This window comes from Onychomys torridus, chromosome 13 (genome assembly GCF_903995425.1).
Source record: "Onychomys torridus chromosome 13, mOncTor1.1, whole genome shotgun sequence".
Lineage (NCBI taxonomy): Eukaryota > Metazoa > Chordata > Mammalia > Rodentia > Cricetidae > Onychomys > Onychomys torridus.
In genome coordinates this window covers 69,234,428-69,249,832 of record NC_050455.1, presented here as the reverse complement: position 1 = coordinate 69,249,832, position 15,405 = coordinate 69,234,428, and the positions used below count along the sequence as shown (strand labels likewise).

At 42.6% G+C, this 15,405-nt stretch overlaps 1 protein-coding gene across 5 annotated transcripts in view; it reads left to right on the top strand.

Annotated features, from left to right (window-relative positions):
- The first annotated feature begins 7,265 nt into the window (after nucleotides 1-7,265).
- The window catches only part of Atp9b (ATPase phospholipid transporting 9B (putative)), a 230,947-nt gene continuing 222,807 nt past the window's right edge, over nucleotides 7,266-15,405 (top strand). For all 5 annotated transcript variants that reach the window (XM_036204413.1, XM_036204417.1, XM_036204414.1 and 2 more), the window contains exon 1: nucleotides 7,266-7,495. In XM_036204413.1, the coding sequence (XP_036060306.1) occupies nucleotides 7,377-7,495 (119 nt within the window). In that variant the 5' untranslated portion in view covers nucleotides 7,266-7,376. The remainder of the gene's footprint in view (nucleotides 7,496-15,405) is intronic.

Below are 15,405 nucleotides of genomic sequence, written 5' to 3'. Positions count from 1 at the left end.
AGAGACCAAATAGCCAGATTAGACCAATTGCCTTCCTGGGCCATAGTCTTCTCTCAGGAGGGTAGCTATGGAATGCATCAGAGAAGGGACCCCAGCAAGGTGCAGAGCTGAGATGAAGTTGTGGTGGTTCTGGAAGCTGCAAAGCAAATGCTCTGTTCTTCTTGATTCATCTGCTTCTCCAGGTCTGGGGAGTGTGGCAGAAGACATCCTTAGCTGTTGGTGTAATTCTCACCCTGAGCAAGACTCAATGTCAGCTAGAGGAGTCCCCCCCCCCACCTCCAAAGGCCTGGTGAAGTGGGGGACTGTGTTGGACCCTCACTCTTCTGGAACCCCCACTCTAAGGCATTTACCAGGGCCAAGTAGTCAAGCTTTAAATGACTCAGTGGTCACCTGTGCAGACAAGGAAGCCAGGCAGGAACATTAAGATGTGCAGAACAGGCCACGTCCACAGTCACAGAGATGTTCAACTCTGTGTCACCAGTTGCAAAGGGCACAATGATGTGTGGATCTGTCCACTAGTGTCTGTGTGCAGTCTCTCTGCCATATGGTGGGGACACCTAAGTGGCACTACAGTTCCTCAGGTTCCCCGAACACAACCACACCCTGCTCTGAAGTTCGGGTTTGTGCAAACATGGAAATGGCCATCCACAGCTGTCAGGCACATCTGGGTTTTCAGACATTACACAGGCAGGCTGGAAAACAGCACTGCATTGTGGGACGTCTCCATGCTGTGGGGCTGAGGGGTGGGCCTGGGGAAGCCTTCAGACGTACTCTTGCTTTTCTCTAATGTCTCCGGACAGCCTTTCACTCAGAGTGAGACAAAATGGCAGCACTCATATCGACCTTCTGTTTTCTGCCTGGAAGGGAAGACGTTGCCTCTCCTTAGACGCGTGGACACGTCTCTGGCTTTCTGGTTGTCAGCATCTGCCTGGATATCACAAGGTTGTGGGATTTACTGTTGTAACAGTGTCTTTGCCACAGTGTTGATCAAAATCAGGGAATTAGCCAAGCGTTTTGTGTCTGTTTATAGAGAGGCTATAACTGGAGGAAAGAGACGTATGAGCTGCTTTGTGGAACCCGAGTGGCGGCGTCTGTCTGTAATGTCTTCTTTGCCCATTGTGCCGTTGTGTGTGGGTAGAAAACATGCACGATTTTATGAAATACACTGCTTATACACTTCTGGGAAGCTCAATCTTCTTATACTTCTTAAAAAGGATTTAAGATTAAATAGTGAACTTATAGAACCAAGCTAAGTGCCCAATAACAGCAGAATGGACAAGGAAAAGGTGGTTTATGCACACAGTAGAATTCTTTTCAGCCATAAAAGAGGACAAAATTGTGTGGATCACAGGAAAACAGATCCAACCAGAGATAATCACATTAAGCAAATTAAGCCAGTCTCAGAAAAACAAATATCATAGGTTTTCTGTCTTTTGCAGTTTCTAGATTTTACATAGATAGTAAAATCATGCAGGTATATATGACATGAAAGTATAATTAAATTTTCTAGGAGACTGTCTTAGGGTTTCTATTGCTGTGATAAAACACCTTAGAAGTGGATCTTCCTACTTCAAATTAAGGAAAAATCCTTCATAGGTGTACCCCACCTTTTGGGGTTTTAGTTAATTTCAGATGTAGTCAAGTTGACAACCAAGAAAAACCATCACAGAATGTATGTGTATGTTTGTACATGTATGTTTGTACATGCGCATGCCATTTTGTCATGTGGAGATCACAGGACAGCTGGAGGGAGTATGTTCTTCCCTTTCACCAGGTAAGTCAGCAAAAGCCCTTATACCATGAGCCATCTTTCTGGCACTGGACCTTCTGGATAGGGGAGCAAAGCCAAACCATCCTTAACAGTCGACTACTGTTTTGAGGATAGCCTCTGACTTGTGTCGTAGCTTTAAAAATCCAAATCTGAAGCTGCGTGTAGTGGTGCACACCTTTAATCTTAGCACATGGGAGGCAGAGGCAGATAGACTCTGTGAGTTTGAGGCTAGCCTGGTCTACATAATGAATTCCAGGACAGCCAGAGCTACATAGTGAGACCCTGTCTTAAAAAAAAAAAGAGAGAGATATTTTGCTGGGGTAATAAGTCAAGCAAATCAACCAAACCACCCAACCAATCCATTCAATTACCACAGGCTGAAAATTCAAAATGTGTTAAAATTTAACTCTCATTCTGAATCAAGAGGGCAGAAGCATGGCTTGCTCATGCTGTTTAGAAGTGGGAGCTTTGGGGATGGCTGGGTTCATATAAGTTTCTCTCAATAGAGTTTCCATACCTGGATATGTTAGGATTCATAATGAGGGAGAGAGAGAGAGAGAGAGAGAGAGAGAGAGAGAGAGAGAGAGAGAGAGAGAGAGAGAAGACAGTGTGGCAGTGAATGACTATAATCCTAGGGTGGGGAGGTAGAAACAAAAGAATTGGGAGTTCAAGATCATTGTTAACTACACAGAAAAATTTGAGGCCAGCTTGGCTGACGTGAGGCCCTGCTTTGGAAAGACTACCAAAAAAAAAAAAAAAGGAGAAAAAAAGGGGGTGGAGGAGAGAGGCAGAACACAAGACATAATATGCACCCCCTGAGTCTGCCAGAAAGGCCATCACCAGACAGAGGCCCTTGAACTGCCCAAGCCGTGAGCTAAATAACCCCCTCGATTTTTAAAAATAGAACAGTTATTTGTTTATAGACGCAACAACAAAACCACAAGATGAATACATTAATCACCCAATAAAATTAAACTTCGTTCCTGATAGTTGACCAGGACTATTTAGTAAGCTGTGGGCTTATGTGTAGGAAGACACAGACATACACTGATGACCTAAAGTTAACCAAGCTACAAGCAAATTGTGGCTCTGACTATCTTATGCCTGTCATTAAGAGTTTCAAAATGCTATGTCTTTGTTAGGATCACTTTTGCTATGGTGAAACACCATGACCAAAAGCAAGTTGGCGTGTATTCACTTGGCTTACATTTTCACGTAATAGTCTATCACTGAAGGAAATCCAGACAGGAACTAAAGCACGGATGGAACCTCTTGGAGGCAGGAAGTAATGTAGAAGCCATAGAGGAAAACTGCTTACAAGCTTGCTCCCAATGGCTTGTTCAGCCTGCTATATTATAGAACCCAGAGCCACCAGCCCTGGGATCACACTACCCATAATGGGCTGGGCTCCGCCATCAATCTCTAATTAAGAAAATGACCTATAGGCTTGCCTATAGCCTTAATTTATGGAGGCACTTTCTTAGTTGAGGTTCCCCCTTTCAAATGACTTTGGTTTGTGTCAAGTTGACATTTAACTATCCAGCACATAAACTGATGCAGAGTCATTGCAAGAAATATCCAATCAAAATTGGGAGCTTTCACGAAGTCTGTTTTAGGAAATGGGGTAAAGGAGGAGTTCAGCAGGCATGACTGGTGACAGAAAGTTAGGAAGAGTGAACATAGGACATCCAGAGACAGCCTGATAGTTATGATAGGAGCTTGGGAAATTTTGTCTTTATTCCAAGTCAAAATTCAGTTAATGATCAAACATTTTAGCACAATTTAATTCAAAGATACACTAATCAGAAACTTACGTGGTTTTGAACCATGGTAGGAAAACAATTACAAATCTTTGTTTTCTGTAATTAAACTACTGGGTTTCCAAAAGAGCAGAAAAGTTTGTATGTATAATAAAGCACTGCCCTTCTGAGCTGAGTTGCTTTAGACAGCACTCATTGGCACTGCTTGGTGTGACAGTATGTATGCCTAGTGCAAAGTGCACGTGATGCATGTTTAGAGACAAGGCTGCAGTGAAGTCATATGATACAACACAGGCGAGCCCTGCCCCAAACAACTCACATTCGATGTTTGATTTTGAGCTAATTTCTGGTTGTCAAACACTCAGAAATCTATTACTGCTCTCAGAATTTCTGTGACTCTTACATTGGATGAAACCATGTGGAATCAGGACCCATAATTTTAAGAAGCTGGGCACTAGAGAACCCATGTCCTTGTAAGAAGTGTTTGCCACCACATGCACTGTCCCGGAGCACATCTTCTCAGGTTCCATTGGAATGCTACCTGAATCACACCACTTACTTGTGTAAGAGGATCTCCAGCATTCTTCGTCATGGACCTATAAAGCCTACCCAGCTGATACATTTAGCTTGGAGACATGACTGCATACTTGCTCAGAAAGTAAACCATGATTTGAAAAAGCAAGCAATTATGAACAAAACACCAAACACAACTTAGAACTCTCTGAAGACTCAACTGTTCAACTACACTAGTAAAAAAATACATTTTTTTTGGAACGAGGGAAAAATCTCAACATGTTTCAGTATAGAAAAGAAGGGTGAGGAACAAATGAAATAGTGTTGTGAGATGAGCTATCTCAGAAACCTACAACAACACACTTAGGTCTTTCTGCAATATCAGAATTTAGCGAACAACCCTTGATTCACAAGTCACACCAGCTTTTCTGCAGTTTACCATGTAATTCTAACTACTTGGCAGAATGGACTTTGAAAACCAGATGTTTTTATTCCCGTTTGTATTAGTTACTTTTCTTCTTTGTGACAAAATGCCTGGGGAAAAAAACAACTTACAGGTTTATGTTTCATAGTCAGAGTGGCTCTGGCTGTGAGTGGCAGCAGTGTGAAGAAGCAGAGAGTGGGGGGGAGAGAGAGAGAGAGATGAATGAATGAATGAATGAATGATATCACACCATTCATGTTTTCTTTCCCATTCAGCCTGGGAGTCCAGCCATTCTGGGTGTGTCTTCCAACCACAGTTAAACCTCTATGGAAAATCAGTCATGCCCAGGGGGTTACCTTCCAGACTGTATTATTTTATTTATTCATTTAATTTACATTTAGCTTTCTTTATTTTATTTGTCCTGGGTCATCAGCCTGACCTCCTCTCTTTCTATTAACTCCTGGGCTTAAAATATATATACATTTTATTTTTTTCTCTCATATATTACATCCTGACCTCAGTTTCCCCTCCCTCTTCTCCTCCCAGTCCCATCTTCCACTTCCTCTCTCCCCCAGATCCACTCCTCCTTTTTCTTCAGAAAAGGACAGGCTACCAGCAACATCAACCAAACATGGCATATTAAGTCATAATTCAACTAGGCACATCCCCTCATATCAAGGCTGCATGAGGCAACCCAGAACGAGGAGCAGGGTCCCTAAAGCAGGTAAAAGAGTCAGAGACAGCCCCTGCTCCCACTGTTAGTAGAACCACAGGAACACCAAGCTACACAGCCATAACATATGCAGAGGACCTAGTTCAGACCCATGTAGACTCCCTGATTGTCGCTTCAGTCTCTGTGAGGAGCCGCTATGGGCCCTGGTTAGCTGATTCTGTGGGCTGTTTTCTTGGGGTGTCTTAACCTCTCTGGCTCCTACAATCCTTCTGCAGGATTTCCCAAGCTCCTCCTAATGATTTGCTGTGAGCCTCTGCATAGGCTCCCGTCAGTTGCTGAATGATGCCTCTCTGATGATGGTTATGCCAGATGCTGATCTGGTTATATGAGATGACTAGTTCAGGTTCCATATCCCCTATTACTAGGAGTCTTCACTAGGGTCACCCTTCCAGATGGTTTTAAGTCTCAATTTGACAATCAAAATGAAAGGCCACATCATCTTAATTCACTAATATTAACTCTCAGAGCATACATTACATATTATACTCATTCATATACCTTTTCTCTCTCTCAGTTGCAAAGGAAGGGTTAAAGGCTGCAGAGTTTAGAAAAACTGTCTTAAGTGGGAGGCAGATTACCTGTAGGGGATCGCATAAGAAGTCACATGCAGCACAGACATTTCTAGTGTCACTATGAAGTGACTTTGGTATCAGAATCAGGAGAAACTGTCTAGGAGCTTTTGGAGCTGGGGACAGAGGCAGAACTCCTTTGCTATAGTAATTTCCTAGAGGAGGTTCCTTAAGCATTCATTGCCTGCCACATTTTGGTCTTTGGGTGTTCCTTTATAGTCCCAGGTGCAAGGTTTGATTGATAAGTGCATGTGCCTGTGTTTCTGGTTTGATATTTTCATAGGTGTCATTATTTATTGGCATTAAATAAATGATCAGTTTGTGCCTCCTGGTGTGCTGGCAGAGGGTGGGTGGTTACCTATGTAAACAAGATTCAGAATAACTAAGTTCAACTCGCTCTTGATTTGTCAAATGGAGCTGTTCCAGGTTAGGCAGAACCTGAAAGCGGCTACTCTATACATCAAAGTGACTCAGAGCAGGTCTGGCTCTTTCTCAAGATGGAATGAGAGATAATCAGCAATGTAAAGGGGGATCATGGGGAGAACACCGAACACGGAGAGGTATTAGCCGTGGTGCTGTGGCAGACAGCCACATGGGTGTTGATGAGGGTCCTGGGCTGGTCTAAGCCAGCAAGGGAAGTGGATTTCATGATCTACCCTCGCTAATGAAGGCTGAACCTTCCATGGCATAGGCGTGGTTTCCCTGTGTGTGGATCCTGCCAGAACCTGAACTGTGGGCGACATTCACCTTCGCTCTTGCAGCCAGGCTTCCAAGAAACTGGACACAGTAGAACCATGGGGTTAGAGCGCTTAGGTGAGGAGGGCCAGTCACAAGGCCAGTTTATAAGCTGTGAGGTGGTCGTGTGTGTGTGTGTGTGTGTGTGTGTGTGTGTGTGTGTGTGTGTGTGTGGAGAGAGAGAGAGAGAGAGAGAGAGAGAGAGACAGACAGACAGACAGACAAAGAGAGAGAGAAAGAGGAGACGAGAGGAAAGAGATACACAGAGAGAAACAGGAAAGAGAGAGGGGAGAAACAGAGACAGAGACACACAGAGAGACAGAGAGAAGAGACAAGGGAAAGAGAGACTGAGAGACACACAGAGAGACAGACAGACACACAGAGAAGAGAGACACACACAGAGACAGAGAAAAGAGACAGAGACACACATACACACAAAGAAAGAGACACACAGAGAAACAGAAAACAGAGACACACACACAGAGGCAGAGAGGAAAAGAGAGACAAGAGGGAAGAGACAGAAGAGACAGAAAGGGAGAGAGAGAAAAAAGAGACAGAGAGCGAAGAGAGCAGTAAGAGAAAGCCTCTAGCACTTAAAGTAACCGAGTTTGGTGACACATGACCGGGGCGGAGCTTAAGAACGCCATAGGACCTCAATGTTCAAACTATCGTCATCAGACAACGCCGACGGGGGCGGGACCTACGATGCCCACGCCCCCGGAGCGCCCCTCCGCGGCTCTGTGACGCCATCAGTGGGCGACACGCGGTGGGCGGGGCGCCGCGCTGGGGTGCTTCGGCCCTGGCTGGAACTGAGTGGACCCGGCTGGAAGGAGAGGCGGAATTGAGTATAGCTGGCAGGGCTGGCCGGAGCATGGCGGACCAGATCCCTCTGTACCCGGTGCGCAGCGCGGCGGCTGCCGCAGCCACCCAGAGACGCGCGGCCTACTACAGCGCCGCTGGGCCCGGGCCGGGTGCCGACCGGCGCGGCAGGTAACGGCGGGCCCGATCCTCCCCGGCGCCGCGGGTCGTCCCTGCCGCCCGTGGTCCGCCAGGCCGCGGACTCCACAGCCCTCCGAGGGCCACGGGCTGAGCCGCGCCCAGGGACTCAGGGACGCCGCTCCGCCTCTCGCGTCGCTTCAGGAGCCCCAAAACTTACTGTGTGGGCGAGCGGGCCGAGGTGACAGGTGCAACTCATAATGAGTGTGAGAAAACACGCCTTGCCGAGTGTCACTGAGTTTTCCAGACGCGAAGCGCTTATTAGGCCCACTTTGTACTTAGCCACGAGTGTGCGGCACAATACTTTCTGTTGACAGATGTTTTGGGCGGGTAGAAATGGATATTTAGAGAGGTTAAACTGTTTAGTGGAGCCACTCTTTAGCAATGGAATTAAAATGTGCAGACTTTGCTTTAAGTGAAGTCTCATACATATAATTTCATACCCAAAGAAAATAATACTCTGATTTATAAAAGAAACTTTAAAATGAAGAGTTAATTACCTCGTAGTAACCAAATTTTAATTTTCTTGTAGACGTATTGAAGAAACGACCCTAATACATAGAAGAAAAAAAAGTACAGATTTCACCGAATATCTAGTTCCTTCCAAATCAGAGCTTTTGAATACTTTTTGGGTTGAACATTATGTATTTATTTGTTTAGAAACAAGGTCTCACTGTGTATCCTTGGCTGGCCTGGAACTTGCCCTGCAAAACAGGCTGGTTTCTTAAGTCATAGAATCCCACCTGCCTTTGCCTCCCCTAGCGCTGGGATTAAAGGCATGTGCCACCACGCCCTGTCTTATTTATTTTTATGGAAATTACTGAGGATACTGCAAGTGTCAAGGCTGGGCAGTAAGAGTACTGTTGGAAGTCTGGTTTTTGGCCGTTTTGAGGGACGAACAGGGCAAGTGTTCGAATGATGTTAAAGAACTGAGTTGGATCTTGGTCTATGAATTTACTGGTAGTTTGATTTGGGGCCGTCCTTTTCTCTAAGCCCTAATTTCCTCATCTTTAAAATGATGATTCATATATATTTTTTCTCTCATCTGAACGTTGGTTGAGGGTTCCAGAACCTCAGCAAGGGGCCTCTTTTTGGAGTGCTTGCCTGGAGGTGGATTCTCCAAGCTCCCATTTCTCCCTTTCCCTTTGATGGAACCCAGAGGAATCATTGAATTAGAAGTTTTGTAAGTGATTAATTTTAGGAGATTATTTGGAAATATGCTGCCTTTAAAATTATATTTTTGTCATATTTTGAGTCGTTTTGCTCTACGTATTCTGAACCTCTACTGTTGGATGCCTACATATTCAGGATTCAATGTTTAATGTTGCTTTTTTGCTTTTATTATGTAATATTCCTTTGTTTCTGATTATTTTCTTTGTTCAATTTATCAGGGTCATTTCCCCCCACTCTTTCCTTCCCCCTTCCTTCCCCACTTCCTTCCTTTCTTTTTTTCTTTTGTCCTTGTTTGAGTCAGGGTCTGACATTGTAGAGCACCACTTAGCACTTTTTAGCCTTCTCTTTCCACATCTGAGTTTTGAGGTTACAGGCATACACCATCATCCCTGGCTCAGTTTTTTTTAAGCTGGTGTATTAAGGCCATTTATATTCAAGCTGATTTCCCATACATTAGAACCTAAGTGTAGCATTTTATTTTTTGTTTCTTCTGATTTTCATTCTTTTTTTCCCTTTTTAAAAATTTATTAATTTGTGTTTTAATTTTACACATCAGTCATGGGTCCCCTGTCCTCCTTCCTCCCCTGACTTTCATTCTTACACTTTTTTTTCCTTCTTTCAGATTATTTGAACAAAATATTTTTTCAAGGCAGTTTGACTTTGTAGACCAGGCTAGCCCAGACCAGCTGGTAGCACTCATAGAACTATTTTGACTCATGTATAGTGTGTTTCAGAGCATCTGGTGTATAGCAGTTACTTAGAGTAGCTCTAGGCATTACAGTATACACACATAATGCATCGCAGTATACTGTTGATATTTTGTGTAAGATTTACCTCTTTATGTCCTTTGGTCTAGTACCTTGGTAATGTACTTGTAATGTTATATGTAAGTTTTACATTTTGAAAGTATACAAATGTTTCCCTTGCATATATAGGAAGTCCACATCTGACAGTGTTATAACTTTTGCTTTTTCTTTCAATTTAGGAACCTCAAGAAGAGAAAGTTTCTTGCATTGACTCATCCTTTTTTTATTTTTTTTATTTTTTGCCCTTTCTTGAGTGCCTATTTTTCGGATATTCTAGAACTTCTTATTTCTGTTCCATTTAAACAGTTTCATAGTGATTCTTTTGGAGTATATGTGTGAAAAGTTCTTAGTTTTCCTTTGTCTGAGGAACATTCCTGAAGGCTAATTTCAGGAATATAATAACTACACCCTTTACAGTTTTACATTCTGTGCTTTCAGGTGTATGCATTAGAGACAGCCATTCAATGGAAATTTCCAGAAATAAGTAATTAGATGTGCTGTTCCTGGATATTGTAGGAAGTCTTTTAGTCTATCCTGTCTGGGATGTGAACTGTCCCTCTGTGCCTTGTATATATCACCTGATGATTAACTACTTGAAAGTTACCTCTACTGTTGTTGTATAGACCTTGGCCACCATGGTGTTGACAGTTATGGAACTCCAGTGTTCAAATAATTCCCATTTTACCTACTAATGGTCGCAAGTACAAAAGAGGTGAACCTGTCAATCTTTTTAGACATATACTGTTAAATTGTATTATAGGTGTGTATGTAAAGGGAAAATCGTAACCATGTACATTGTTTGGTGTGTATGTTTTCAGAGATCCCCCAGGAGGCATTCCTGGAGGAAAAGGAAAAGAACTATATTGCAATGGACAGTGACAGTCCTCCCAGCATTTGAAAAAGTTAGGACACGTTGTGGTTTTGATGGGAAACCTGTTGTCAGCTGAGTTCCCACTCCTTAGGTGGGATTTCTCTCACTATAAAAGAGATCAGTAGTTTGATATTATGATTTTTTCATGGGTTTCTTATGTGTTTTTTTTTTTTTTTTTTTTTGTCCTTATGTGAATTTTTGAGGCCCTTTCTCTGGCATTTCTTTATCTGTGGCATTGGTAATACTTCAGAAAGGTTTTCTTGAGTTTTTTCCAAGTCCTGAGTGTGTCATTTGCTTGAGATCCATTTCCTTCCTGTTCAGGTTGAGCAGTTCCTGTTCTGTCTTCAAGTTAGCCAATTCTCCCCTCTGTTCTGCTCCTGAGCTACCTTTTCAGCATTAAAATTCCACTTGGTTTTTCTTCATGTTAATGCTCTTTGTGGGGATTATTTTTCCATTCATTACTCATGTGTTCATGGTTGCCCACTGAAGCTTATATATATGAACAATATATATGTTCTTGTGGGTGTTTGTTTGTTTGTTTGTTTTGAGACAGAGTCTGTTAAATAGCTCTGGCTGTCCTGGAACTCTTTGTGTAGACCAAACTGACCTTGAGCTCACTGAGATCTTCTTGGCTCTGCCTCTACCTCCCAAGTGCTGGGATTAAAGTCTCTCCTGTATTTTTTGAGGTAGGGTCTCAAAAAATTGAATCTGGACTCACCAGTTGGCTAGGTTGGCTGAAAAGTGAGCTCAAATGTTCTGCCTGTCTTCACATCCTCATCTCTGTGGTTATAGACATGCTTTTTTTTTTTTTTTTTTTTTGTGGAGAGTAGGAACTAAACACAAGCCCTCATGATTGTATGGCAGACCGTTTACCAACTGATGCCATCTGCATAGCTTCCCATTTCTCTTAGTTTTTGTTTCTATTGCTGTGAAGAGACACCATGACCACAGTAACTCATTTTTTAAAATAATTTATGTGCACTGGTGTTTTGCCTGCATGTATGTCTGTGTGAGGATGCTAGATCCTCTGGAACTGGAGTTATAGACTATTGTAAACTGCCATGTGGGTGCTGGGAATTGAACCCCAGGTCCTCTGGAAGAGCAGACAATGCTCTTTACCACTGAGCCATCTCTCCAGCCCCACAGTAACTCTTATAAAGGAAAATATCTAATTGAGGTCATGGCTTACAGTGTATCATAATGTCGGGGAGCATGGTGGCATGCAGGCAGACATGGTGCTGGCTATGTCTTGATCAGAAGGAAATGGTCTGTGGCATTGGTTGGTATCTTGAGCATAGGAGACCTTGCTCCTACAGTGACACACATCCTCCAACAAGGCCACACCTCTTAAAAGTGCCACTCCCAGTGAGATTATGGAGACCAATTACATTCAAACTACCACACCATTTAAGCATTTTTGTTTTTAATGATAGATTTTTAAAACTCATGTCAGAAAATTTTGTTATCTGTAATTTTGATGTTAATGTCTCTGGAGATCCTGAAATTTTGGGTAATATGTGATAAGACTCTCAGCCTTGTTTAATTCTTCAGTTTTACTAGACTTGCTGTGGTACCATTTTAGTAGTACATGGGGAATGTGGAAGACACTGCCTTGAAGGGCCAGGTTCCCTATATAGCTACCTTTGACTCCTGAGAGGGCAAGGGTGCTCTGTTTGCCTCCATTTGAGATTCCCACTAGTCTTGTTGGAGTGTCTGGTTACTGAAGTCTGAAGGCCCCACAGACCTTGCAGGTAAGGTCTTTACATCTGGAAAGTGGTTGGGGATTCTTCGCATACCCTTTGTCCTCTTTCCTTCTCTCTTCTCACACATCTCCACTGTGTGTGTGTGTGTGTGTGTGTGTGTGTGTGTGTGTGTGTGTGTGTATTTGTGTGTGTGTTTGTGTGTGTGTGTGTATAAGAGAGAGAGAGAGAGAGAGAGAGAGAGAGAGAGAGAGAGAGAGAGATTAAATCTAAGGATTTCCAGAGACATTAACATCAAAATTACAGTGTATTCCTTCAGCTCTACTCTTTCATATAAAAATCACTTTTATTTCTGGGTGGTGGTGGTGCACACTTTTAATCCCAGCACTCCGGAGGGCCAGGATCTCTGTGAGTTTGAGGCCAGCCTGGTCTACAGAGCGAGTTCCAGGATAGCTAGAGCTCTTACACAGAAACTCTGTCTCTAAAAACAAAAACAAAAATCACCTTTATTATGTATTTGCTTGTTGTTTAACAGTGTTTTGGGTATATTTGTATATTTGTCATCCCATACACATCACTAATTTAAGTGTGCAGTTTTTGCTTTTTAGCACAGTCATGGACATGTGCAGCCATTACTAGTCAGTGCTGGAGTATTTTCATCATCCCCAGCAAACAGACAAGCAAACAAACTGCGTGTGCCCTGTACCTTAACTGTAACCCAGCCACCCCAGCCTTCATCTTCATACTCCTCCCTCCTGAGTCATCGGAGTATGTATGTTTTTGGTTTTATTTTGTTCATGTGAGGTATTGATTTTTCTTTTGAATAAAAGTAAGGCATCTGTTAGTTTTGTGGTTTTGTTTCTCTTTTAAGTGATGACTGTGTCACTCAGATTGGCTTTATAGTTGGATAGTAAATTAATGGTGTTATTTGTCCATGCTTGCTAGTACTTTTTCTTCAAGTTTCCCAGTGGTGGAGTTATTGGCCTTGCATGGAGGCACTTGCCCTGTTATAATAGCTAACTTCATTGTTTAAAAAGAGATTCATGCTGAGAACAGATGGGTGTCATCTGGGTATCTGAAAATATTAGTGTTTCTTGGTTTATGTAACACAGATTTTTATAATGGTAATTTTCTTACTTTGAGGATCTCTACATATTTTTTGAATCCTAAAAGTTTTATAATTATGATGATCTAATAGTTTAGTAATTATAAAGATGATTTTTTTTTTTTTTTTTTTTGCTGTGATAATTACAGCTGAAGGGATCTGGCTCCTTTGTGGTGTTGGGGATGAGCCCAGGACTCAGTCAGGAGCACTCAGCCTCACAATGAATCTTAAGATGGTGCTTTTCTACTTGCTCCGGCCCACAATTTTCCTTGCAACTTTTTGCAGAAGTTAATAATTTCACTGGGAAGGGATCGTCGTTGAACGTGAAAGTAAGAGATCCTTTACGCTTGTCCCCGTAGGCACGTTTCTCTCGGCTTTCTTACATCTAAAGGTGTCAGTGTGAAGGTAGAGTTGGTAATAGGGTCCATAACAATACAGGCAACTAGAACTTATGTCCTGAGCTAGCAGGTCATGACCCTTAAAATTTCTGTATTTGTATTTATTTTGTGTTTAATATTGGATATTATATCATTAATTCTAGTTCAAAACTTTCTTTCCATGTATAGTATTGGTATATATATATTTTTATTCTAAAAATTCTTAGGTTTCTTATAGAACTTTTTAGAAGTCACTAATTGCTTGGGGCTGGAGAGATGGCTCAGTAGTTAAGAACACTGGCTGCTCTTCTGGGATCTGAGTTTGATTCCCAGCACCTATGACAGCTCACAGTCGTCTGTTACTGCGGTCCTCAGGAGTCCAGTGCCCTCATCTGGCCTCCACTAGCACAAAGCATGCACGTGGTGTACAGACATACATGGCAGATAAAATACCCACACATGTAAGAAATAAAATAAGAAATTTACAAGACAGAAAAAAAAACCAACCCAGAACACTTAGTTCAAGGTTGTGGTTACTTCCCAGCTCAGGGGACTGGCTAGTCTTTCTCCTTGTTCTTGTTTTTTCAGCCAGGACCATGGCATTTTTTCTGGTACTGTCTCCTTAGTTACTTTGATGATAGTGGTGCTGGTTATTACTGCTTTACCATTAGTTTAGTTTTAGTCTGTTTGTTGAGTCTAGATAATTTATAAAGGGCAGAAATTGCCCTCTTTTTGGTTTTTTGAGACAGGGTTTCTCTGTGTAGTTTTGGTGCCTGTCCTGGATCTTGCTCTGTAGACCCAGGCTGGCCTCGAACTCACAGAGATCCTACTGGCTCTGCCTCCCGAGTGCTGGGATTAAAGGCGTGTGCCACCACCCACCGCCTGGCAGAAATTGCCCTCTTACAGTTCTAAGGATGCATGGTTCAGTGTCAAGATGGTTTAATGCTGGAATGTCTTTTTGTGTTTTCTATGTGGCACAGGAGCAGGAGAGAGCCAGCCTCCTTTATGATAGCATTCACCCTTTTTGAGGCTATCTCATAACAGAAATACCTCAGGTTGGGTCCTGTGTAGCTGAAGTTCTCTCCTGTCCTACTCAGTTCCATGGACCCTGCAGCTGCTTATAAAATAATCACTCAGAAACTTAAATTAAAACTGCTCAGCCATTAGCCTACCACTGACTAGCTATTACACTTAAACTCAGCCCATTTCTGTTAATCTATATGTTGCCACTATTCTGTGGCTTTACCTGTGTGCCTGTTACATGCGTCTTTTGACTCAGCCTGCCTCTTCCCAAAATTCTTCTTGTCTGCTTATTCCGCCTATACTTCCTGCCTGGTTACTGGCCAATCAATGTTTTATTAAACCAATGTACAAAAGCATTATTCCACAACAGTCCTGTCTCTTGACACTGAGTCATTAAGCTTCTGTCACACATTTGGAGAGTAAAGAGACAAAAGGCCCGGAATAAAAGCAGAATGCCACACTTTAATAATCATGCCTGATCTCTAGTGACCCATAATATCTTACAAAGGCATTTGGAGCCCAACCATCAATGACCGTGGTACCTTACAGAAATGACCAGACTCAAAAACCAACTTAAGGTGTATAAAATTTACATCTCAGGAAGATAATGAGATGCCTGTCTGTTCACCCACATGTAGATCCCACTTCAATGGCCCATGATTATGAGACCAAGCAACTTCCCTTCAACAGCAATAAAAGAACTTCAACCACCCCATGGCTTGATATAACCTCTGAGCACTTGCCTGTGGCTAGTTATCATTGTGTTTCTCTAAATCCTCTCTTCTTTTCATGCATTTGGTGAATTCTTTGTACTAATTGTGCCCCCACCTTCCATAAGCTGTTTTGTTC